Consider the following 23,587-nt stretch of genomic DNA (forward strand, 5'->3'; position numbering starts at 1 on the left):
GTTGTTGTTGTTTTTTACACTAAAATGAATTTGTATTTTTGCGCTCAAATACATTTTAGAGTCTGTGCTGTTTTTGCGTTCACACAAGCAGCACTGAAGTACAACGTATGAGTACAATTCTGCTTATACATTATGTTTATTTATTTTCTGTGCCTTTAAACAGCTCGACAAGTACTTCATTGTTTTTGACGCTCAACTCTCACCTTATCAATCAATGCCGCCGGCAAATTGCATTTCTGTCCACGTCATTCAAATGGGTTGTTTTAAAACGTACGATATCTTCCTCATTCACCGCCCGCGTGTGTTAATCCCTGCTTTTGATTGGCTAACGTAAATGCCGTTCAACCCGACACCACTCATACTCCGCCCCCTTCCACAGTTTTCGAGCAATGAAGCGAGGAATTGGGAGGACTTTCCCGACAGGTACTTCACCTCTTTGCTGCCAGGATGCGAGGTGGTTGTTTTCACCACGGAAGCCGAAGCATTTCTTCTCACTAACAGGTAAATATGTACATATTATTGTAAACCCTTGTTTGGAGTAGCGCCGCGTTGTAGTCGCATCTTTGACAGAGGAGTAAATACACCGCTTTCGATAGAATGACTTCGTCGTGACATTTGGTGGCCAACCAGTGCCCGAAAGCAGCACCGCATTAAATAATGAAAGTTGTACCAATGCTTTGTGCGCACCCGTTCGACGGTAATGTCTGGACTATTAGACTCTCTCTTCCTGAGTGATTGCAGCTTTGGCAGCTCGACGTGGGAACTGAACAGAGCGATCGTTTTAAAATGGACACCTGTGGAGTTTATCTCCATTCAAGATAGTTTATTAGCTATTTAGGCAGGCGACGTTGGCGCCTGTCTACAATTACAGTACAAGAATGTTGATTTTTCACCGGGGTAAAGACAACAATAATAGCAGTCAAAACAAACAAACAAAAAAATCTAGTCTTACTGGACTGCCTGACTATACAAATGTGAACTATGTAACATCGCTGTACAAAATTGCTTTAGGGCTCTATACAATTCAATAGAAGTGGTTTGGTATAATTGACAAGTAATTCATCAAGCAAAAGAATAAGCAAAACAATTGTCTGACTCACAATTTGTGGTAATGTTAGCTAAATGGGTAGCTTGAATATAAATAAATAAATAAATAAATATGTATGCTCTAGACAAACACTACATTGAAGCAAAAACTTGGAGTGCCTACAACAGTGGTAGGGAACCCTGGTCCGCCCTGTTTTCCATGTCTCCCTCCATCAACACACCTGATTGATGAACAAGATCGCTTGCTTGCTGATTAGCTGATCAGTTGAGTCAGCTGTGTTTGAGGAGAGAGACATGGAAAACGGGCAGGACAGTAGCTCTCGAGGACCAGGGTCCCTGGTCTACAATAAATGTGCATAAAAATAATAATCTAAAAAATGACAAGAAACAAAGCGTTTCGTACGCAGACTCAGAGAGGCAAATAATAAATTTTGAAAAATATTTTTTTTAAGGGGGAATTTATGCGACGCTCAATAAATTGAACAGATTTTGATTCAAATAAACACATTTTCATCAAAACTGCAAGACATCATGCCATTATCAGTACTCGGTATCGGCGATTACTTAAATGTAAATAGTGTACTTATGCTCGTGGTAAATGGTATCGGTACATCCCTAAAGATAAGGTAGCAGATCAATTAGTCACAGTACTGCCAAATTATTTTCCCCCAATTACGTTTGTGGGCGTCACCATTCAGATTGACTGACATTCTGCACTGATTTATCATTGTGTCACTTTCGACAGTCCACACCTACTTAAAAGCTGTTAAACACACCGCATACTCCGCCTTGGCCTCTTTGCTTACCTATCATTCATTGTGCTTATTTGTTATTGTGTATGGTGCGCCCTGCTTCAGTCAAGCCAAAGCTTCTCTTATGTGTACAAATAGTGTTATTAAAAAGAAAGGAGCAGCCACACTGGATGTAATTCATGTTTTGTTCCCATAGCAACGAGTTGTAACGTGAAGCATGAAAGCGATCTTAAACGACATGGTCTGCACACGATTGCATGCCGCTGATGCCTGCATTCAACCATCACGGGCTTTACATTGAAATCAAGCATGTTGTTAAAAATATGCCCGCTCAGCGCTACACTCTGTGGACATGATGTCAGAGGTCAGATAAGGGGTGTTGAGTGCTGCTGCCACCATATGTTTTCCACGAACCAGCTGCTATCGTTTGTCACAAAATGCGGGTGCTTGATATAATATTGTGAGTCTGATAACAGCAACTTCCTCTCACTTTCTGATAATCAGGGGATCATGCACAGTTTTCACTGGATAATTCCAGTAAGAAGCTTTGCTGCAAGATTCTGGATGTTTACTAGAGGCCATGTCACAGCTGGCTCATTTGCGAGGCTCTCTTTGCAGGCCATTGCTACACTAATGCATTGCGGACGATCCAGCTTTGCAACTTGTCCGGTTGATAGCAGTTCATGCTGTTATGGAAAACCTTTTGAGCATTTAGTATACAATATCCCGCTTAAGGTCCACGTACTACTGTAGTCCTCTTTGTCCTCACTTTTAAGACATTTCAGTGTACATCAGAAGAAGAAGAACTAGCTGCAGCACAATTTAACATCTAGCACGGTTTTTCCTCACTAGTGACAAGTAGTTGTCCAACTATACTGAAGTTCTCCTGCTATGACGACAAACAGTCATAGAAGTACTTGGACCTTAGGGTGGAGATCAAGTTTATAGTATAAATGCTCAAATGCTGATGCAGTAGTTGTGAATCAACGTCTGTTTATGTTGCTATTGCTCACGACTGGAAAGTCCAGTCTGACGTTTCCTCAGGCTGCAACTTGGTTTATCCTGTCTTGGAAACTGGTGAACAACATAATGAAGCTTTGCTGTAGGGATGTTCGATACCACTTTGTTTTGACTACTCTTGAGTAGTCACTGATGCCACATACCGATGCCACTAGTAGTTTTGATCATTTCCCCGCCAATATATCTCAATATTGCATGTTTCCTTAACTCATTCACTGCCATTGGCAGCTATAGATGTCAAAAATTCACTTTATTTCTATAAGTTTAACATTTTTTCCCCCACTTTTGTTAGCAAAAGTGTGAAAACCTAGACACATTTTTTTGTATTGTACATTTAGAACAGATATAAAGTTTGTGATTAATCGTGAGTTAACTAGAGGTCATCCGATTAATTATGATTTAAAAAATTAATCGCCAGACGCCCCTAATTTTTAATAATCTTTTTTTAAAGAAAAGATTAAAAATAAAAAATATTATTATTTTTAAAAATAGAAAATATTATTATTTTTAAAAATAGAAAATATTATTTAAAATAAAAAAAAAATAAAAAAATATTATTTAAAAAAAGATTAAAAAAAAAAATCTAATATATATTCTTAAATAATTTAAAAAAAGATTACAAATAAAAAAATAATAATTACAATTATTTTTTTGAAAGAAAAGATTTATAATATATATATATATATATATATATATATATATATATATATATATATATATATATTAAAGAAAATATTATTATAAAATAAAAAATAATTAAAATATTTTGTTAAATAGAAAAGATTATTATTTTTTAAATAATATATTTTTTTAATAGAAAAGATTATTAAAAATTAGGGGCATCAGGCGATAAAAAAATTATAATCGTAAATAATTGCGCGATTTCATTAGTTAACTCACGATTAATCACAAATTTGATATCTGTTCTAAATGTACAATAAAAAAAAATCTAGGTTTTCATACTTTTAACAAAAGTGGAAAAAAATGTTAAACTAATCAGTACTGGTATCAGTACTTGCCCATCCCTAATCATAATATAAGAAGCAAGAGACTTGCTCTATGGAGAGATGCATTTAATCCATGCATATCTGATGCAAAATAACTTCCAAAGTGCTGATCATTCATTGATCACTCTCATTCAGCCACGCTTGACCCATTTTTAGAAAAACACAAGTCATTTTGCTTCACCTTGACACCTTTCTTCCCTCATGTCTGTCTTATGACTTTGCTGACGACATAACCTCTTTGCACCTTTTTAGGAGATCATTGACAAGCTTTCGTGTCATAAATGATTGACACGTTTGAGGATTACACGGGTTGCAGGTTGCCGATAAACCGTGATGAAATTTCAGACAGCATCACCGTTTCAAGTTGTAGTTGCTACCGAGTGCTACTGTTTCAAATGTACTCTCATTAGAATAGCCTGAAGGCCAAATGAGTGTCACGGATATAATATATATATAAGATATAAATAATGGCAATCACACGCGTTAGTTCAAGTTTGTCATCTTGCAAGATTGAGTAAATATAAAGTTCAAACATGCATGGGAAAGCTTTTCAAGGTTCCTTTTGAGGGCTAAGTTATGAAAGGGGGGAGAAAAAAAGGGTGGAGCATGTTATGCAATGGGCTGCTTTTACTGACCACTGATGCCAGTCAGCCCTACTGTAACATGAGTGTGAGAACTTGGTTGCGCTAAAATAAGCTGTTCAAGTGTATTGTTTCTATGATGTCTGTGTTTTGAGTCTAAGCCCCGGTGTGGATTCGCTGTGCTTTTCGACACGCTTGCTATGGTGTATCAAAGCACATTCTTTCCTGTCGATGACTCACCCCACGGGCACGCCACCGGCCGTAAGGGAGGCCCCGAGATACTGCAAAATAGCACACACATTTAAACCATTACACTGTTGGCATAGGGCGTATTTATTGAGCTGCACTTTCTTAAATGAACTCTACCATGTGTACAAAACCCGAAATACTCCCTGTCAGCCATTTTGGAATCTGTTGTGCAGGTCTCCACGTTCACTTCACAGTATCGTGCACACGTGGGGCGTGGCTAAGAAACGCTCTTGGCGCTGCAACAAAAGCATGAACAAACACAGCCCGGTTGGGGCATGTGTGGCAAGGAGAGGAATGTCTGTTATAATCACAGTGAGAGCTGATCTTCTGCCCTCATCTAGAAGTCAATTTCCTTAACAAGGACGCCACGCTTTCACCCACCCTTGTATTTAAGCAGGGTTGCGAGAAAATCACATTGAAGCATGTAGAGGAGGGGTCAGCAATTTTTACTGTCAAAAGAGCTATTTTAGGCCAATTAAAAAAAAAAAAGCCGTTTGGAGCTGCAAAACATTTTAACATTGCAAAGAATGAAACGGTGTGTTAGTCTAATGAGGGACCAAGAGCTAATTGAAGCTGCATATAACAGAAAAATATGAGGCATCCAATAATTTGAGATTGTTTTTTAAATTTTTCAGAATTTGTTTTTCCATTTCATTTTTATACTTTTCTGCTTTTCTGTCAAATATCTAAAAAGAATTGGCAATTTAGGGACATGTGGTAATTTTCTGCCCTTCTTACTCTTTTGGACATTTTATGGCTACTTTTTGACATTTTTTGCTTTCAATTTTCTGACTTTTTTTTGTGCATTATTGTGGGCATTTTATGGTCATTTTCGGAATTAGTTATTTTGTTTTTGGACATTTTCTTTTTACTTTTTGAACATTTTCTTTCCTAAATCAACCTAAATCCATTTTTTGTGGACATTTTATGGTAACTTTCGGGATTACTTCTGTTGTTTTCGGATACATTATGGTTACTTTTTAAACTTTTTCTTTTATGCCTTTTCTTTTAAGTAATTTTTTTTCTGACTTTTGGGGAATTTTGTGTACGTGTTATAGTAATTTCCAGGATTTCTTCTTTTGTTTTTAGACATTTTATAGTTACTTTTTGCATGTTTTCTTTTCTGCCATTAACATACAATTCTCATTTTCAATTCATGGACTTTTTATGGTAATTTTCTGCTTTTCCTCTTCCTTTTTAGACATTTATGGTCACTTTTTTAAAACTTATTTCATCTACCTTTTACATAAAAATTTTGACTGACATTTTTTGAATATTTAATTACTATTATTTTTAATCTAAAACATTAATAAATTTAAATAATATTTTATCTTAAAAAAAAATCAATATGTCAAAAAATATAAATTTCTACTACTTTTTTTTTTTTGGGGGGAGAGATCCACAGGAAGTCACAGGAGATGAACTAAAGAGTCACATGTGACTCCAGTATTTTCCAGTGAAAAATGAACAACAATTTGCGGCCGGAAATTAGCGTTTTTGCATTTGAACACTCCAATTTCATGAGGTGGATGTTGCTAATCACTCATCCACTGTACTGCCCAATTCGTTAAAGTGCACTTTTGCCAGGGATGTCATCTTGTGGTTCAATCTTCCTGGTTGTACGTGCACACGATAACACAGTCCTATAAAGAGCATAACCTTTCTGCTCTATCCTGACATGGGTTTCTCTTAACCTTTCTCGGCAGCACTGACTACCGTTGCGTGACCTTCAAAGGTCAGATTGTTGCTCTCGGCTGCTCTGCTGCGATCTCCAGCACCGGACTTCACACACAAAAAGATGACGTCTCCATCACCAACTCACAGTGACAGTAGTGGCTCTTCCAAACAGGATGGTAACCAGGTGAGTTTTCCTTTTGGCCGACAACTTGATTTTGCCGCCGATTAAATGTTCTTGTCTAATGTTTATTAATTACTGTTTTGCCTGGTCTCCCTATAGGATACCTGGGAAATTGTTGAGGGGCTCAGGGGGGTTCCTGCCACCATGCGACCGCCTGAGCTACAGCAGGGTTTCCTGTTAAAGAGAAGAAAGTGGCCTATGAAAGGATGGCACAAGGTGAGTGCGTCATAAGACTGGATTGGCGCCGGAAGGGAGTTCATTTTCATTTGTTCGTTCCGGTTGCCTGCTCACCTACTATCAGATGTTTATTGAACGTAACAAGCAGCCAAATACACAAATGCTAAATGAAAGCACTCACAATAAGCATGGAACAGATGTTAACTAGTCAACCAGAGATGGAGTCAGAGCTCCTGACCTCACTCACAATAGGCCACGCCCACAATAGAGGACCATCTTAATAATACTTTATAAAACCAGTTAATTTCAATGGGGACAAATTACATACGAGGAAATACAGTAACGAGCTTGGTCACGGAGCAAATGAAATTCGTAAGTCAAAGTATAACTGTATGATTCATCCCGTGGGCGTCTGAGCACAGAGTGTCGCATTGAATGATTGTTGTAAAGGCAAATCATTGTTATCAAAATTAGCGATGGAAAGTCCCCATGCACTCGCCTGCCATTTCATGATGTCTCTGGTTATTTTCCCATTTATTTCCTTCAATCGTGTCACCCTGACTAATCCTCTTCCACCTCCACCCCACTTTTTTGTTCTCGCTCATGAATAATTGAACTACTAACCTACAACAATGATTCCCAACCACCGTGACACAGCACATTAAGTGTGACTTGAAAGATTGTCAGGTGGTGGTGACGGAACAATTAAATGCACTTCCATTGAATGGTTAATTAACACTGACTTATAATATGATGGATATTTCCTTCATAGACTTAAAGGTGAAGTCAACCACAAAAAAATCTTTACAATATGTTGTTTGTGTCCCTACTAGTCTAAATTTGGCATTCTGATTAATATTGTGATTGTGGAATATGAGTTAAGTAGTGTTTTGACATCACATTTGCTCGGGTAGCGACCAATCACACAGCGCACCTGTTTCTGAATCAGAGTCGTGATTGGTCATTACCTGAGCAACTGTGATGTCATTGTCATGGGACAGCAAGTGACAAAATGGCCGCCTCCTGAGATGGGTAAAAACGGGTGGATTTTCCTGCTAAACTCATATTCCCCACATTCCTCACGTAGTCACTTTTTAGTGATTTTTGTTTGCCATGTTATTTTTTTTTATTGAAGAATTATTAACATGAATTTTGTTTTTCACCATTTAGAGATTTTTTGTGTTGGACAAGGGCATCCTTAAGTATGCAAAGCATGGCACAGATGTAAGTAGCTCAAGGGTGCCTCATTATTCTGTTGTTGTTTTTTTTTAATACTAACGCACAACTTTAATTGACAGTTGAAAAAGGGAAAGATTCACGGTTGCATCGATGTCGGCCTTTCTGTCATGGCCATCAAGAAGTCAACCATGTGCATTGACCTGGACACTGAGGACAACATTTATCACTTAAAGGTAACTAACATTTGAGGATCACATTAAACAAACATCCAAAAGTGAGCCACTTATGACGTCATTCAATTCACGACTTGTTCAATTTATTTGTGGCACCCCAGTTGAAGTCTCCGGAGCTGTTTGAGGAGTGGGTGTCAAAGCTGCGTCATCACCGTGTGTTTCGGCAGAACGAGATTTCCTCATATCCTCACCATTACCACACTCACACCTTTAACTCGCCCTCCCTCACTGACTCCATGAGGAAGGTAAGTTGTGTCGCTGCGGCTTGATTTGTGGGCAAAATCGGCAAAAGGTGGAAGTGATTTGAGGTTGCGTGTCATGTCCCTTCTCACACAGAGGGCTTCTCTTCCCAAGCAAATGTCGATCCATCAGGCCAAGGTCAGCTCTTGGCTCCACTCCTCAGAAGACATGAACAAATGTGCCAAAGGTTTGTTTTTCTCAACTCTTGCTTTATCCATTTTGGCATTTAAACGCCACTTGGCAAGCCGAAAAGCTACATTCGAACCGAACTTGCGAACCTAGGTCTTTTTTTCTTATTTGCTTGAATAATTGATTGATAGCTAATAATGATGGCCGTGTTGTTTACTTAGACTTGGAAGAGTGTGAATCCTACCTCCTAGAACTCAACCTGCTGCTGAGGAGCATGGAGGTCATGCATCGCACATACTCTGCCTCATCCATCAGCGCACTACAAGTAAGCATTCCTAGTACTGTACACTCTTTGTGCAGCTGCTTTGAAACTAGCATTCATTTGAGATTACCATATCCCAGGTAGATTAAGGTGCGTACTCTACGAATATCATTATCTTGTGTTACCGCAGACATCTACAACTGATATCTCAAAGAAAGAGAAGAGGACAAAGAAATGGCGATCCAAGAATAGCAAAAATAGCAAAGTAACAACACAGGTATATTTTATTTTGCATTTTTTGGGGCAATAATATGTTATATGTGGCCTCATTAGTCCAAACAGGACATTCTGATTAATATTACATTTGTGGAATATGGGTTATGAAGCGAAATCCAGCCGTTTTTAGCCATCTAGGGGGCGGCCATTTTGGCCACTTGCTGTTGACCGAAGATGACATCAATGTTGCGCAGGGCTCAGGCAATGGCCAATCACAGCTTACCTGTTTTCTTAAATTGCACTGTGATGTCATTTTCACTCGACAGCAAGTGGCAAAATGGTTGCCTTCTGAGATGGATTAAAAAACAGCTGGATTTTTCTGCTTAACTCATATTCCACTAACGCAATAATAAGCAGAATACCATATTTAGACTAGTGGGGCTGCATAGAAGATATTGTCAAAAAAAAAGAAAAAAGGCTTCCCCTTTAATGCTTATTATTCATTTAGGAGGACTGACGTTCATACTGTCATATTTTTTACCTCCTCATTTCACCATTTAAGATGCCTCAAAACAATGCCTCCAATCCCAATCTCCTAACTATGGAGCCCAGCAGCCAAGACGCTTGTCCGGAATCTCCAGACTCTCCCGTCGATGTTTCTCGTATGCAAGAGAACTTCAACAGGCTAGCTAACAACAGTCAGTCTGTTTTATTGTATTTCCCCCACCCTATGACTTAAAGACTTTCTAAATGTGTTTTTTTTTTGTGTGTGTGTGATAACATTGTGCTGTTTGTTTCTTTCTCTCCAGTCCACAGCACACTGAAATCAGCGTATAGTTCCCTGTCATCAGAAAGGGACAGATTACGGCAAACTATTGAAATGCAAGCTCCCCAGCCAATGCAGGTTACGGCCTTAAAGACCGCCTATGGCTCAGTGAGTGACCCGGTACCCTTGACCACATGCCGCCTATGTGATTACACAATAAACGTTGCCTGTAATAACTCTCTCCGCCGACTTTTACCATCCAACCAGGAATGTCCAGAAGAAGGCCATCCTTTGGTCCACCAGGCATCAAATGAAAGCAGAGCATCAATCCCTGAGTCGATATCCGAGTTCTACGATGCGCAGGAATACCTCCTCTCCTCGTCTTCCTCTGAGAATGAGGTGATGCTTGATCGAATTCATAAGCCCTCTCAGTATTGGTCTTTTCACTCAAGTCAGAGTTTTATTATTCAATCACACGTAGGGGCTGGGCGATATAACCTTAACTCATTCACTCCCAGCCATTTTCACTGAAGCAACCCCCTTTGCTCCCGGCTATTTTACTGGATTTTGACTGATTTTTGCAAGGCCCACAGAATATTCTGTTCCATTGCTGTAAAAACATGGAACCTACCAAAAGAAAGATTACCGTCTCTTCTTTCATCTGTTTCCGTTTTGCAGCAATTAGCATTAGAATATAGCTAGGTTTCACCTTTTATTCACAAAAACACAGGGGGAAACAGCTTGTTGCAACATGGCCCTGGCTGGTTTCTTATACTCTGCTACCACCTGCTGGCCGTTTTTGTAATAACTACCATTGCTTCATGCATTCTCTTGAGTTCAGAGGCTGCATCAAATGTATAGCATAAAAATAACTTTTAAAAAACATAAATACGTCTTTGGGAGCATGGTAATATTTAAAATAGAATGTATTTATATGTTTTGGGGAGCAAATGAGTTAATAACTGAAGCACCAGTAGTCCAACAGTCTGTTTGAAATCATTCAGCATTTTTGTAGAAAGGTTTCTGACCTTACTTTTCATATTTTACCCGTTCATCCTGGTTGCCTGCTGACCTTTCACTGTTGCTTGTCACCAGCTGTCCGACGACGACTCGTACATCAGCGACGTTAGCGACTGCATTTCCGTGGATACCTGTAGCAACGAAGGGGGCAGTGAGAGACACAATTCGGGTACATAAAACACACAGTGCTTTATGTATGCATCAGCCCACTTCATCAACGGCATACGGAACCTTTTCAATTTGTTTATAGAGAAGATAAGCTTGTCTGTTTCCATCTGTGTGCGTGGCTTTTTATTTGATTTTTTTAAAGAATTAAATAAAATTTTGAATTGAATTGGATTGACTAATCTCTTGAGTGTAATTCCTATTTAATGAGTGCAAATATAATATAATAATATAAAATAGCATTATGGTTGATGGAAGTTGGTGTAAATTCAATTAGGTTTTTAAAAAAATAAATAAAAATGCACGCCATTTTCATTTCTACTTGTAGCCCTTTGAGATCTTGCGACGTAAAGGGCATTATAAATAAAATGTATAGTTATTATTATCATTAGTGTATTCTAGATGCGCTAAGCCAATCTGGCATCTCATTTTACGTTTGAATTTCTTGTTTTTACTGAATTTTTTTATTTTATTTTTTGGACAACTTGAACATCATCCAAGCAGCCAATCGCTAATTCCCAACACCTCCTCTTGGCAGTGAGCAGTGTAGCGTCCGTGGTCCGCCGCCGCACCACGCTGCCCTCTCCCAGTCCCCCCTGCAGTGTGAGTCTGTGGAACATCCTCAGGAACAACATTGGTAAGGACTTGTCCAAGGTGGCAATGCCAGTCCAGTTGAACGAGCCACTCAGCACCCTGCAGAGGTTGTGTGAGGAACTGGAGTACAGCGAGCTGCTGGACATGGCCAACAGGACCCCTAATCCTTACCAGCGCATGGTGAGAGGAGGAATTTAGGCTTACAATGTGAAAAGTAGGAATTTGTTACGCCATTCTTTGATCGGCTATTTATTTATTTATTTATTTTTCCTCATAGGTGTATGTTGCTACGTTTGCGATAACTGCATACACGTCGTCCTACTATCGGGCTGCAAGCAAACCTTTCAATCCCGTCTTGGGAGAAACCTATGAGTGCGACAGACCTGACAAGGGATTCAGGTTTATTGGTGAACAGGTATGTTTGTGTATGACTTGTTGAATGTTGTACTGGTATCGCTTTGTCATTAGCTCAGTGATGCTATAGCAATTTTTAATGATTGGTAACATGCGGTGATATTTTTGATGAAAGTAGTGACTCATTCTAGTTATCTGTATGAGGAGAAACAGCACCCTCTTCCGGTTTTGTGACTCATTACAGTAAGGATTTTTTTTTTTAATTCCCTATTATTACTTTCCCATTTTATTTGCCCAGGTAAGCCATCACCCACCTGTGTCAGTATGTCACTCGGATTCAAAGAACTTTTCCTTTTGGCAAGGTGAGCATAAAGAACCTCTGTTTGTTATAGTTATGCTCAAATTTGTGTTTAGAGAAGTTACTCTTTAGTTTTCTGCACATGTGATTTCATTTGTGAACTAAAACAAATTGTGTTCCCTTCTTTTTTTTAGATGTTCGGTTGAAAAATAAATTTTGGGGCAAATCCATGGAAATAGTTCCAGTTGGTACTACCAATGTCACACTGCCTTCGTAAGTCATTTACTTCTTTACTTTTTGTGTGATAAATACTCTCTTCCTGCCACAAAAATGTAAACCACCACCTTTTCCAGTTTATAGAGTTATTCTATTAATTGTTTGAAACTGTAATTGTATGTGTTTGGTAGGTTTGGGGACCATTATGAATGGAACAAAGTGACGTCCTGTATCCATAACATCCTCAGTGGGCAACGTTGGATTGAACACTACGGAGAGATGACCATCAAAAATGTCAACAGCAACACTTGCGAGTGTAAAGTCACATTTGTCAAGGTCAGATTCCTTTTATTTATTTACATACCGCCATTATACTGGTTAGTGTCTTTGCGTGTTCATTCTTGTTATTAAAAGATATATAAGATAAAAAGCTTCAATACCTTAAGTCAATTCCTCAAATTGAAAATACTATTTTAGACTTCCTGGTTCCTGAATACACTTCATTCAGTAACACTATCAAGCAAACAGCGCCATCTTTTGGCCAAAAAGGGTATTTATAAAAAAAATAATAATAATAAAGGGCGTTTTAGACAGAACGGTGCTCGATGTTTATTGCTTTTATATTTGATTATCCTTTTACCTTCTCTTTTTCAGGCTAAATCCTGGAGCTCCTCTGTCAATGAGATACAGGGCGTGGTGACCGATTCCAGTGGAAAAGTTGTGCATTCTATTTTTGGAAAATGGCACGAGTCCATTTTTCAGGGAGACCCACCCTCTGCCACATGCATCTGGAGAGCAAGTGAGTGGAGGCGGAGGGCCATTTTACAAAAATGAAGCCTTGCTTTGAACTCACTATGCCAATTTGTCTGTGTAGATCCCATGCCAGCGGACCAGGACCAGTACTATGGCTTCACTAGGTTTGCAGTAGAGTTAAACGAGTTGGATCCCACCATAAGACCTCTACTGCCCCCTACAGACACACGCTTCAGGCTGGACCAGAGGTTGACATCAGTTAATTTGCCTTTTTCTCATACAGCTTTCTTTTTTTTTCTTTTTTTGACACAAAGTAATAAACACTAAAAACTCTTCCACCAGATTGAATTAACTTTCTTTGGCTTCTTTGTTCAGGCTTTTGGAGGAGGGAAATGTGGAAGGAGCTGAAGAGCAGAAGCAGAGGATAGAGCAGCTCCAGAGAGAGAGGAGGAAAGTGCTGGAGGACAACAACATGACCCACCAACCGCGCTTCTTCAAGTATGCTTCTGTACTTGTTTGAATGCACAATCAGATGTGTGCACGTGTGTCCTTTTTCACATGACCGTGAGATAACATTTACACATGCTACTGTGTCACAAGTGATAGTCTGCTTACTCCCCGAGTCCCGTTTGTTCGACAATTTGGTTGAGAAGCTTCTTTTAGACAAAAGCAGTCATTTGCCGCCACCTTATTGCATAAATGCGCAATAGCAGTACAGTAGAAACCTTTAGGAGGGGTCACATAATGTATCAAGAAAATAACAAAAACTACTTTTATTGTGGTACACAGGAAGTCGGAGGATGACACATGGGTGAGCAACAACTCATACTGGGAGTTACGCAGAGACCCCGGCTTCACTAAAGTGGACTTTCCTGTGCTGTGGTGACCTGTGGATTCGACTCACATTCCACTTTCATTCTATGCAAATTAACAAAAAGAGGGAAGTAGAAAACTGAAGTGAGACGGACCTGTGAACCTGATGTGTGTCATGGTAACCCAAACCAACACGGACTTCCTGTGCCCTCTTTTAAGAACCAGCTCACTGTTTTCCTGTTTTAGCATAATCTTTCTTTATTTACACTTTGTTAGTGAGGACTCAAGCTAATATTGTATAACATAATTTTATGGATCACCAAGTGCCTTTTATTGCAGTGCTGCACCCATTCAGCTGCTGTAGCAGTTATTTAGAAAAAAAATATATATATTTATATATATATGGCCATGGGAGAAGGAATGAGAACAGAACTAATTAAAAAAAAAAAAAAGTTTATATTTTTAGCCTGGAGCACTCAAGAAGTATGAGCTGATCAGAAGTTCATATTTTTTTTAGTGATTTTAGCTTTGTAGTGTTCTGCCTGTGGATGGATGCGATGGTGCTTCAAAAATGCAAATAAACACGAAAGATCCACAACTTTTTAGTGCTCTGGTTTTGTGATCAAACTTGATATGTGGTATGAATGAAATAAATTTGCTTTATGATCACTGCAGCCATATAACATCATGAAAGTCAACATCGCTCCTCCATTTTTAAAGGTGCTCCGTGACTGAAATGCATTTGCAATTATATTGCTAGCTTAATAAACATGTATTTGTAAATTGGGTGAACTGGCATATCTTGCTGAAGTTAGAAAAATTCTGACTGAGCAAAAGTTGTTAACAATGTGACAAATCAATACAGTATATAGTTCTAATACGAGTAAAATAACTTTTTAATCAAATTATTATTGTAACGAGTGTACCTAATGTTATGGACTTGTGAGTGGATTTTTCCAGCAATATTGCTTTGTTTTGTAGATCAACATACTTCTCAAACTTGCTATTTGGATCAAGATTGCTACAAATGAATTGAAAATCAAATTGTTTCCTTCAAGCACAAATCACATCGCTGCAGCAACAGGATGAGATCATTTTGAGTATCGTGTGTAGTTCTCAGGTTGGTTAGTTGGTTTAAGACCTTAAAAGTTACACTTGTCTGTGCCCCATTTTCTTGACTCAAATTGTGGTGCCATCTGAACCACAAAAATTCCCCACCATTAAGTCAAACAGCATGTCTGCATTACATCACTATATTTCCTCAAAGTGAAAAATTGAATGAAGCCAATCAGCTCATGCCTTACACGAAGCTCCCTGCCTGCTTGGGTAACTGAGTCCACACCAGTGGGAGGAGGCAGAAGTAGGCGCATTGGGTGGGAAGTTTTCGTTTGCTAGCACTCTCTTCACCACCATCCTGCTGCAACCACCATTTTCTAATAACTCCGAGCGTGAGCAAACTCGATATAATAAGCCCAGTGGATAACTCGTTCGCCTCCGTGACATTGAACTTGGTCCGCGGCGTTTTATCAGCGACGTCACAACCTTCTTGTAACTTCCAAAGTAAGTAATCGATAACTACTACTGTCTCACTACTTTAACGTTCCTTTTGGTGAAGTAAATAGTGCAATCGTGCCCTTTGGTTCGTTTTTTTTTTTTTTTTAAGTGCTGTTACATGATTTAATTTGAAAATCCGAGTCATGAGTTTAGCCAGTGGTCCCGAGAGGGGCTGCCGGGAACGCGCGTGTGACATGAGGACGGGAGCCAAGCCCTTTTTCTTTTTTTAATGGCACTTTCAACTACTTGTGTTTATAATCTTAATAATTCCACGCATAGTCCGCATTTGAAAAACTGTACAGATCATGCAGCGGCGGCTCTTGCGTCATGGTACCTGGGAACCCTGAGTGGGGGACTTCCCCGAATTCATGCAGCTCCTAAAATTACCAGCTTCCATGAAAAAAGCCCATCAATTTTATCTAACACAATAAAACAGCACGCATCATACTCCTCAGAGATGCTGATTATTAATTGTATTGTGTTTTACTTGGCTTACGCTGGCCAACCAATCAGAGGCTGGAAAAAATAAAATGCTGATGTTAATGCGGGGCTAGCTTCTGCTCATGTGAGGCAAATCTCAAATCTAATCGGTGATTTGGTGTAATTATAGTTTACATTTCATTGGTCCGCTCTACTAGTTCTTCAGGTTTTGGGCAGACTTGACCAAATATTAGTATTTAGGTTGCTTGTCATCAAAGCCAGAGGTTGGAGGCTACCCCAACGGACTTTGGACTGGTTTAAAGTAGTAAGTTACTACTTCCCTCCTCATTCCAAAAGCATCACTATATGTCACTAATATAGTAACCACTAGATCACCTCGTTTGTTGCAAACATCCGAAGTACAAATGTGTTCCAAATTAAATGTTGGCCATGCATTTGTTATCCCTCAACGATGAAATATTTTCTGCTGTTGATTTCACTCTTGCAGACATGGAGCTCAAACTTACTTAAGATGACTGTTTGCAATTATTTGGCCTTTGAAATATGAGACTGCAGAAGTGTGTGTGTGTGTGCATATCAGTATTAATAACACACTGCTGGTTGGATGACACAGAGGTGTGTCAGTTTTTGGTGTCAAATGTCCTTATTATACACTCCTGTGAAAATCTATAAGAATTTCCTTCCACCCTTTCTGTGTTGTCTTTCTTTCCGCAGTCCAAGCAATGTTTTCCAAGGCAACTGCCAACTTTGTGCGCCAGGTCGACCCGGAAGGAAGCCTACTCCCTGCTCGCGGGATGAATGACTCTTCCAAGCTGCTTCCGATGGCTCTGGTGGTCAAACGCAAGCGTCACTGGTTCTGGCAGAGGCCCAAATACCAAACGACGGATTTTACGCTCAATGATTTGTTACTGGGCGGTGAGGAGATTACACCTGGTATGTAGGTGTTGCTGACTGTTTGTATGTTGTCTTTCTTTCTTTCACAATTAAAGTACAACGAACCCGGGTTATTTGACGTTTCATCATTCATGCTCCTGCTATATCATATTGATTTTTAAGTTATTGTTTTTTTTAGTTTTTTAACATTGATATCTGTTTCAGCTGTGTTCAAGACAGACTTCCTGACCTACATGGCCAAATACGGAGACAAAATCACTGGCAAGTTGGACGCCAAGGTTACTTCTGTTGGCGTGAAGCTGGAGGCTCAGGGCTCATCTAAGCTCCAATCGGATTTCGGCAAACTGAAGAAAGAGGCGGTAGATGTGAAGAAGTTGTTACATGACTCCGACAAAAGGTGCTAAATAATTCACCCCATAATACAATAGATACCAACACCTTTCATTCAGGAGTGTCTTGTTACTGTTGGTACACATTCATCTCTCTTTTTGCACCAGGTTGGTGAACATGGAGCATGTTTTGGTGCAGGAGCTGGAGAAGCGATACGACGTTCTGGCCGTTGTCAAAGAGAGCATCCTCAGCACCGGCGCCTTCACTGTCACCCAGACCAAAAAGGAGCGGTATGCTTTAAGTGCCGTGGCGGACATGTTGGGCAAGCTGGGGGCCACCATTAACGTGAGTGTCTTGTGCATTGAAGAACAGTACAAAGTCAAACTCATGAACCAATGCGAAGCAACTTCGTCACAAGGGCGGCCATCTTGGGACAGGGCTGCTCGATTACTCAAAACATCCAGTCAATGGCTGCAGATTGCTCAACTCTCCCAAATTCTCATGCGATTTTCATTTTTGCGCTACATACATGAATGATCATAAGACAACAAACGTAATTAGTGATTTCATTTGTTTTGGGATTGCCCGTTTTCTGAAAAGATATTCATAATTCTGTTTTCATTATTATAGAACCACAGCTTTCTGTCTGTTTGGTTTCAATAATTATCCATCTGGAAGTAAAAAGGCATTTCATATCGTCAATCTTGTTCTTATATTGGCTAAATGGCATTTACACAAATGCCGATACATCAACCAGAGACCTAATTTTTCATGTTTGAAAATTAACTCAAATAATTAATATATTGGACATTCCACAAACAAGAAAGCAAGCAAAACCTCATATTTATGTGAGCGTTATAACATATTTTTGTAGAAGTTTATGTTCCTGTGTATTTATCTCCCCCTGTCTGTTATACTGTTTTGTATTATTGTTTGTTCAATAAAAATTGTATTTAAAAAAAAACGTAATTAGCATATGCTAACAATTAGCGATTAGCATTAGCATTTTAAGTTGACAAACGTCTACAATTCGGCACACATCTAAGCGCTGCATGCTCAGTATGTAGTATTAGTTGTTCCATAAATCGCTTACAGACGATGCTTGAACAAGAGAGAACTGCAAGGAAACACAGGAGTGGAGTTGTCCACTGGTGCCATTAAGATCATTTACTTCCGGTTTCCGACTTCTTCTTCTTCTACTATTTCTACACACACAAATAACATTAACCACTGGTGGTGCACCGACACAATTGACAAATGTAAATTTAAATTATTTCCCTTTATATTTCAGCTCATCAACTGCATATATCTGTATTCACATGCTAATAAAAATGCAGGATGCTAAACTTCAGAAATTACATATCGTTTCAGTTCTGTATCGAGGAGAACACCGACATTGAGACGGACATGGATCTTTGTTTGGAAACCCCACCTCATGTAACGGTAGTCATTGCATACAGCGTCCTGGAACTAAAAATAAACAAAGACGGCCACTTCAGTGAGTGTGGGACTTATGTGAAAACTACTTCATTCTTTGAAAACTGAGGTCATTTTCTTCTGCATGATTGCTGACTGGTTGGTTTTGTGACAAATCTGTGCGCCTGTCCCGTAATTCATCTCATTAACAGAGATATGCCTCCAACCTGGAAAGATCGGGGGGGGCTTTGAGGCCGATACGGTGGAATCGTGGTCCTCTCAAGATGACTTGAATGTGGTGGACGGGAGGTGCTTTGATGAAGATATTCCACAAGAACAACCACAACAAAATGGTTTGTGTCTGATTTTTCGAAGGGAAGTGAAACTCAGAAGTACATAGATAAAATGTCGCAGTTTCCCCATTTTTCTATAGTGACAAATTATGAATGACGGGTTGTTCCCACCCCCGAGGAACTGGTATCATCACAGATTAAAAGAAAATATGAAAGTGGAAGTAACATACAAAGAAGTTTAAAACAGTTTTGCGGTCCAAATTGATTAGTCCTGTAAGTTTATTACCTTTAACTCTACTATTGTAAACCTTTCACAGAAAGCTATTTAAAAAAAAATTAAAAAAAGAAGAAGAAAAAGAAAGAATATTTTGGCCACAGTTGGCCATTAGCCACTCCAGTGGACACTAGTGTAGTCTTGACATCCAGTGGTCAACGTTTGTAAGTGCAAAAAAAAGGCAGACAACAAGATGGCCGACAGCAGTTCAAATGTGACGTGCAAGGAAGGAACAAGTGTCCGTTCCTTCTATTCCAGGAGGCCCTTGCAAGTAAAAAAAAATATTGGGACATCAAGCAACTAAGGAGTAATATACAGTAACTGTTAAAGTATTGATTTTGTAATTGGAAGAAATTGCGATTGATCATGAGTCCACTAAATTGGACTTTGGACATCATTAGCTGTATTGTGACTACAACTAAGTGTTGCTGTTGAAAATGCTTCATCTGCAGTATTTATTTATTTTTGCTTTAAATCAACGTTTCGTTTTTATTATAGCAATAATGTATGTATTTTAGTCCTCATATGAGAGTAACCGCTACGTTATGTAGCGGTCAGGTGCAGAACCTGCTAGCAAAACCCACAAGATAGTCGACCATATACTATCTGACTCAAGTGGGGATGATGACAGCAGCAGTGATGATGAAGGGTTGCCCAAAAAAAGGAAATTACTATCTGTACTTCATAAAAAGTTCAATTTTCTTTGGGTAAATGTTTTTGCAATACATTTAGTAGTTTTGAAATGTATTAAAATTGTTGCTCAAATGCACGTTATCCACCCTAGTGGACATGTCAGGAACTTCTTAAAAAATGTATGTTAAAAAAAAAATCATGCCTAAAAAGTGATAAAAACACTTGAGAAAAAAATCCTGATGTAGGTTATCATAATTTGTGTATGATGTTGTTGTCATCTATTTTTAGGCTCTCACGTGGAAGACCTCTCTCCACTAGCTGAGCTTTCCCCATCAACTCGGCGGGACTTGTTGTGCATGCTGAAAAATATTTTGACCGACCGGGTGGCTCTCTCACATCTGCAGTCCACGGTGAGTGAACCTACCGACCACCAAGAAAGATTTGCGGTCACATTTTGTTTGTCTCTTTCAGCTTGACGAATTGTGCTTTGGCAAAACACCTGACATGATACAGCAGGAGAAGATCTCAGATTGTGTTGACACTAGTGCTGCCGCTTCCCTGAATGCTGCTCATCTGTTAGTCAGTGCATTAGAAGGTGAGAGGAGATTATACTTTCTTCAAATCTTTGAGCAGTCCTATCTTGTGGTCTCTTACTTTTTCTTTTTTTAGAGTTGCCTGAGGAAACTTTGAGCCTCTTGTTTGACAGTCGGCGTGAGTTCTTAGAGGCCTTCAGCACCCTGGTTAGTGGTTTCGAAAAATTACTCCTCATCAAAATGCGCACTAGCGCTTTATTCAAATGGAATGAGTCATAAACTCACCATTAAATGTTGACAAAGTTTAATAGTTCTTCGCAAACGCAGATGAGAAATACATAATTTGTCAGAAAGAATGGGGGGAACAAAAGTTTTGTTCCGTTTTGTTTCATGTGTGTCTCATAATGATGCAGCACTTGTTCATTGTATTACTTCCGGCAGCGCAATTTCAGTGTGAGTTACTGAAAATAAATAAGTAAGTACTATAGTTGAGATAAATATCACCTTTGTCTGCTGTGCAATGTGTGTTATATATGTTTGTAATTCACATAACTTCGCCGTGTTTAATTGGCTCGTTGACGTTGCCGCGGTGCCCAATTGCCTCGTTAAGCTTTGGTGCTAAAAAATAGAACGGTGCGGCTTGTGGCCTTCACGGACGCTAATTGTAGCCTTTAAAAATACTACATTCTATTTTGTAATGTGTCTTTTTGCGTTTCCTTTGGGTTTTATGTATCTAATTTCTGCATATTGTTTCTGCTGCCATTAAAGCATTCAAGACATTTTGGAATCCTGATTCTCTGACCGGAATCGATCAGCGTAATTCAAATAATTAATGTGGACAACATTACATCATTAGTAAATTGACAAGTAACAAAATCAATATTCCTTGGCGCCTATACAGCAGCGATACCGTGATTTGTCCCAGCCAATCAGCTTTGCTCTTGTGAATCAAAAATCATCCATATCAAACTATATACCCAAGTTGGCGCTGCAAACTAAATTCCCCATCATCCATCTCCCTTCTTTCTAGTTGAACCTGATGGAGCGCGGCCATCCTCTCTCCCTCCAGTTTCTTCCTACTCTGCTGTGCGAAAAACAAGATTTCCAGCAAGCAAAGACGCTCCTCAGCTCCATTGGCTTGACCATGAATGTTGACAACAACCAGCTGTGGTTGGAGATGGGAGAAAAAATTCAAGTGCACCTGTTGGTCCTCAGCCTCAGCACATATGGACTGTCTCTGCTGTGCGGTGGACAGAAGTAGGATTTCTTTTCCTCTATGGTTTAGGTTCTCTCTATTGTAAAATGTAGCGTGAAGTATTTGTTGTCTTGTATTTACACACTATTACAGTGTCTCCCAACCGGTATTAATCCAAGGTGCATATTTTTCATTCGTTGGAGCTGTCAGTATTAACTCATTCACTGCCATCGACGGCTATAGACGTCAAAAATTAATTTGAACTGTTTCTATTAGTTTCACATTTTTTCCACTTTTGTTAACAAGAGCAGGAAAACCTAGATTTTTTTTATTGTACATTTAGAACAGATATAAAATTTGTGATTAATAGTGAGTTAACTAGTGAAGTCATGCGATTAATTACGATTACAAATTTTAATCACCTGACGTCCCTAATTTTTTATATATTTTTTCTTTTTTCTTTTCTTTTTAATCTTTTTTTTCTTTTTTCTTTTCTTTTTAATTGTGGCAGGCGATTACAATTTTTGATGGTAATTAACTGCATGACTTCAATAGTTAACTCACGATTAATCACACATTTGATATCTGTTGTAAATGTACAATAAAATAAATATTCTAGGTTTTCATACTCTTGTTAACAAAAGTGGAAAAAAAAAAGTTAAACTAATAGAAATAGTTCAAAAAATGAGTTCAAGTGTTAAGAAAAAAAAAGAAGCTTTATTGAATTCCTGTTACGGCCTATATTGAGCAGATGGACAATCATGCACTATAGGTAGTTTTACTTCTAGTTTAACTCGCTTGACACTCTCAAGTCATTTGCGCACTTTTCACAGCCAAATTTGAATAACATATTAGATCAATATGTTTTAGTTGTACATCTTTGATGTATCGTCTCAGCGCAAAATAACTTCTCAAGTTCCCACCACCGGGCCTCACAAATCTACCCTTCTGAAGCTATTAGAAATGTCTTGGATTCTTGGATGAGTTCACATTAATTCCAAGATTTTACTCAAGAAATATCTGTCGCAAGCTTTGTAGAAAAAAAGTAGAAGCAGAAGTAGAAAAATGTGACTAATTGCGGTTAGTTTCAATTGAGTATGGAAAATTGTTCTTTTTGGGAAAAAGACAAAAAGAAAGTAAAAAAACAGTATGTAAAATTGTGCAACTAATAAGTGAAAAGAAATTGTAATTGCTTGACAGCACTAGAAATAATATACATAATCTAGTTATCTGGAGCAGTTTAGAATAAATATTTATCGATGTTGTTATATTATTATGCTGCATGAAATGCAGTCGGTGAATACACAAGTTACTGGAGCGTTCTGCCATCTAATGGAAGAGCATTTAATATATCTGCCTGTCACTATATGATAAATGAACAAAGATACATTTTTGTAGTAAATAATACTTTTCCGAACAATTACACCTGATGATCTCTCATAACACACTTATGTGCCACGGCACTGTGGCTGGGAATCACTGGACTATAACATAAATATATTATTATTTTTTTGAAGGGAGAAATTCTATATTTTTCTAATATTTCATTATTTACTATTGTGTTTAAAAATGGAGTTCACTTGACCTTTTATTTACTAAAACAACCGTATGGGCTCGTACAAAGAGTGAAAAATAAGACCACTAAATTAATAATATTTGGTGGAGAAATGTTATCTTGTCATTTCTTTATCATGTCTGTTTTAAAGCTGAAAATTTAATGTATGCTAAAATGCACTAGTAGATATTTATTGATGTATGTTAACTGTTAAGCAGTTTCTTGCCATGGTAGTGTTCTTTTTTTTTTATTGAGGCTGCTTTTGACTATAGCTATTAAATGTTTAAAAAAAATTCCAGAAATGATGAATGTATCTAATTCTATAATATGCAACAAGGTACCATAATTATTTATGTTTTATATCTATATGACTTCATATATGAAGGTTTTATGAAGGCACTTAAATTTCTTGTCTGATAAATTATAGTTTTTAAATGATATTGTACTACTGTATACATATGAAATAAAAACTTTTATGAAGTTTAATCCGTGTGCAGGAGTGAGTTCATGAATAATTTACTGTCAATTTCCTGGACTGAT

At 38.5% G+C, this 23,587-nt stretch overlaps 2 protein-coding genes across 4 annotated transcripts; both read left to right on the forward strand.

Moving 5' to 3' along the window:
- Positions 1-375: 375 nt before the first annotated feature.
- On the forward strand, positions 376-14,527 carry LOC144037718 (oxysterol-binding protein-related protein 3-like). 2 transcript variants are annotated; one of them, XM_077549429.1, is made up of 21 exons: positions 376-501; positions 6,363-6,517; positions 6,614-6,730; positions 7,862-7,915; positions 7,990-8,103; positions 8,205-8,348; positions 8,440-8,530; positions 8,694-8,797; positions 8,925-9,011; positions 9,513-9,648; positions 9,760-10,115; positions 10,812-10,905; positions 11,440-11,675; positions 11,773-11,910; positions 12,148-12,211; positions 12,342-12,420; positions 12,555-12,699; positions 13,018-13,162; positions 13,238-13,364; positions 13,492-13,614; positions 13,906-14,527. In XM_077549429.1, exons 2-21 carry the CDS (start codon positions 6,455-6,457, stop codon positions 14,000-14,002), a joined length of 2,514 nt encoding a protein of 837 aa, XP_077405555.1. In that variant the 5' UTR covers positions 376-501; positions 6,363-6,454; the 3' UTR covers positions 14,003-14,527. The 2 variants fall into 2 exon arrangements, with proteins under 2 accessions (XP_077405555.1, XP_077405556.1); XM_077549430.1 differs by lacking the exon at positions 376-501 and having other exon boundaries at positions 6,440-6,517; positions 9,760-9,884; positions 9,984-10,115.
- Positions 14,528-14,870: 343 nt separating this feature from the next.
- Positions 14,871-23,533, forward strand: LOC144037853 (gasdermin-E-like). 2 transcript variants are annotated; one of them, XM_077549738.1, is made up of 10 exons: positions 14,871-15,489; positions 16,639-16,857; positions 17,023-17,215; positions 17,316-17,493; positions 18,520-18,646; positions 18,777-18,917; positions 20,053-20,174; positions 20,236-20,359; positions 20,434-20,504; positions 21,328-23,533. In XM_077549738.1, the coding sequence occupies exons 2-10, from the start codon at positions 16,647-16,649 to the stop codon at positions 21,556-21,558; spliced, it is 1,398 nt and encodes a 465-aa protein (XP_077405864.1). In that variant the 5' UTR covers positions 14,871-15,489; positions 16,639-16,646; the 3' UTR covers positions 21,559-23,533. The 2 variants fall into 2 exon arrangements, with proteins under 2 accessions (XP_077405864.1, XP_077405865.1); XM_077549739.1 differs by lacking the exon at positions 14,871-15,489 and having other exon boundaries at positions 15,517-16,857.
- Positions 23,534-23,587: the final 54 nt, after the last annotated feature.

Source organism: Vanacampus margaritifer, chromosome 17 (assembly GCF_051991255.1).
Source record: "Vanacampus margaritifer isolate UIUO_Vmar chromosome 17, RoL_Vmar_1.0, whole genome shotgun sequence".
Lineage (NCBI taxonomy): Eukaryota > Metazoa > Chordata > Actinopteri > Syngnathiformes > Syngnathidae > Vanacampus > Vanacampus margaritifer.

Bases quoted from the DNA above. Each gene is read 5' to 3' on its own strand.
- LOC144037718 (XM_077549429.1), top strand. From the start codon at position 6,455: ATGACGTCTCCATCACCAACTCACAGTGACAGTAGTGGCTCTTCCAAA. The intron at 7,916-7,989 runs GTAAGTAGCTCA...TTTAATTGACAG, and splicing joins ATGCAAAGCATGGCACAGAT to TTGAAAAAGGGAAAGATTCA. The intron at 8,798-8,924 runs GTAAGCATTCCT...GTGTTACCGCAG, and splicing joins CATCCATCAGCGCACTACAA to ACATCTACAACTGATATCTC.
- LOC144037853 (XM_077549738.1), top strand. From the start codon at position 16,647: ATGTTTTCCAAGGCAACTGCCAACTTTGTGCGCCAGGTCGACCCGGAA. The intron at 20,360-20,433 runs GTGAGAGGAGAT...TTCTTTTTTTAG, and splicing joins GTTAGTCAGTGCATTAGAAG to AGTTGCCTGAGGAAACTTTG. The intron at 20,505-21,327 runs GTTAGTGGTTTC...CCTTCTTTCTAG, and splicing joins TAGAGGCCTTCAGCACCCTG to TTGAACCTGATGGAGCGCGG.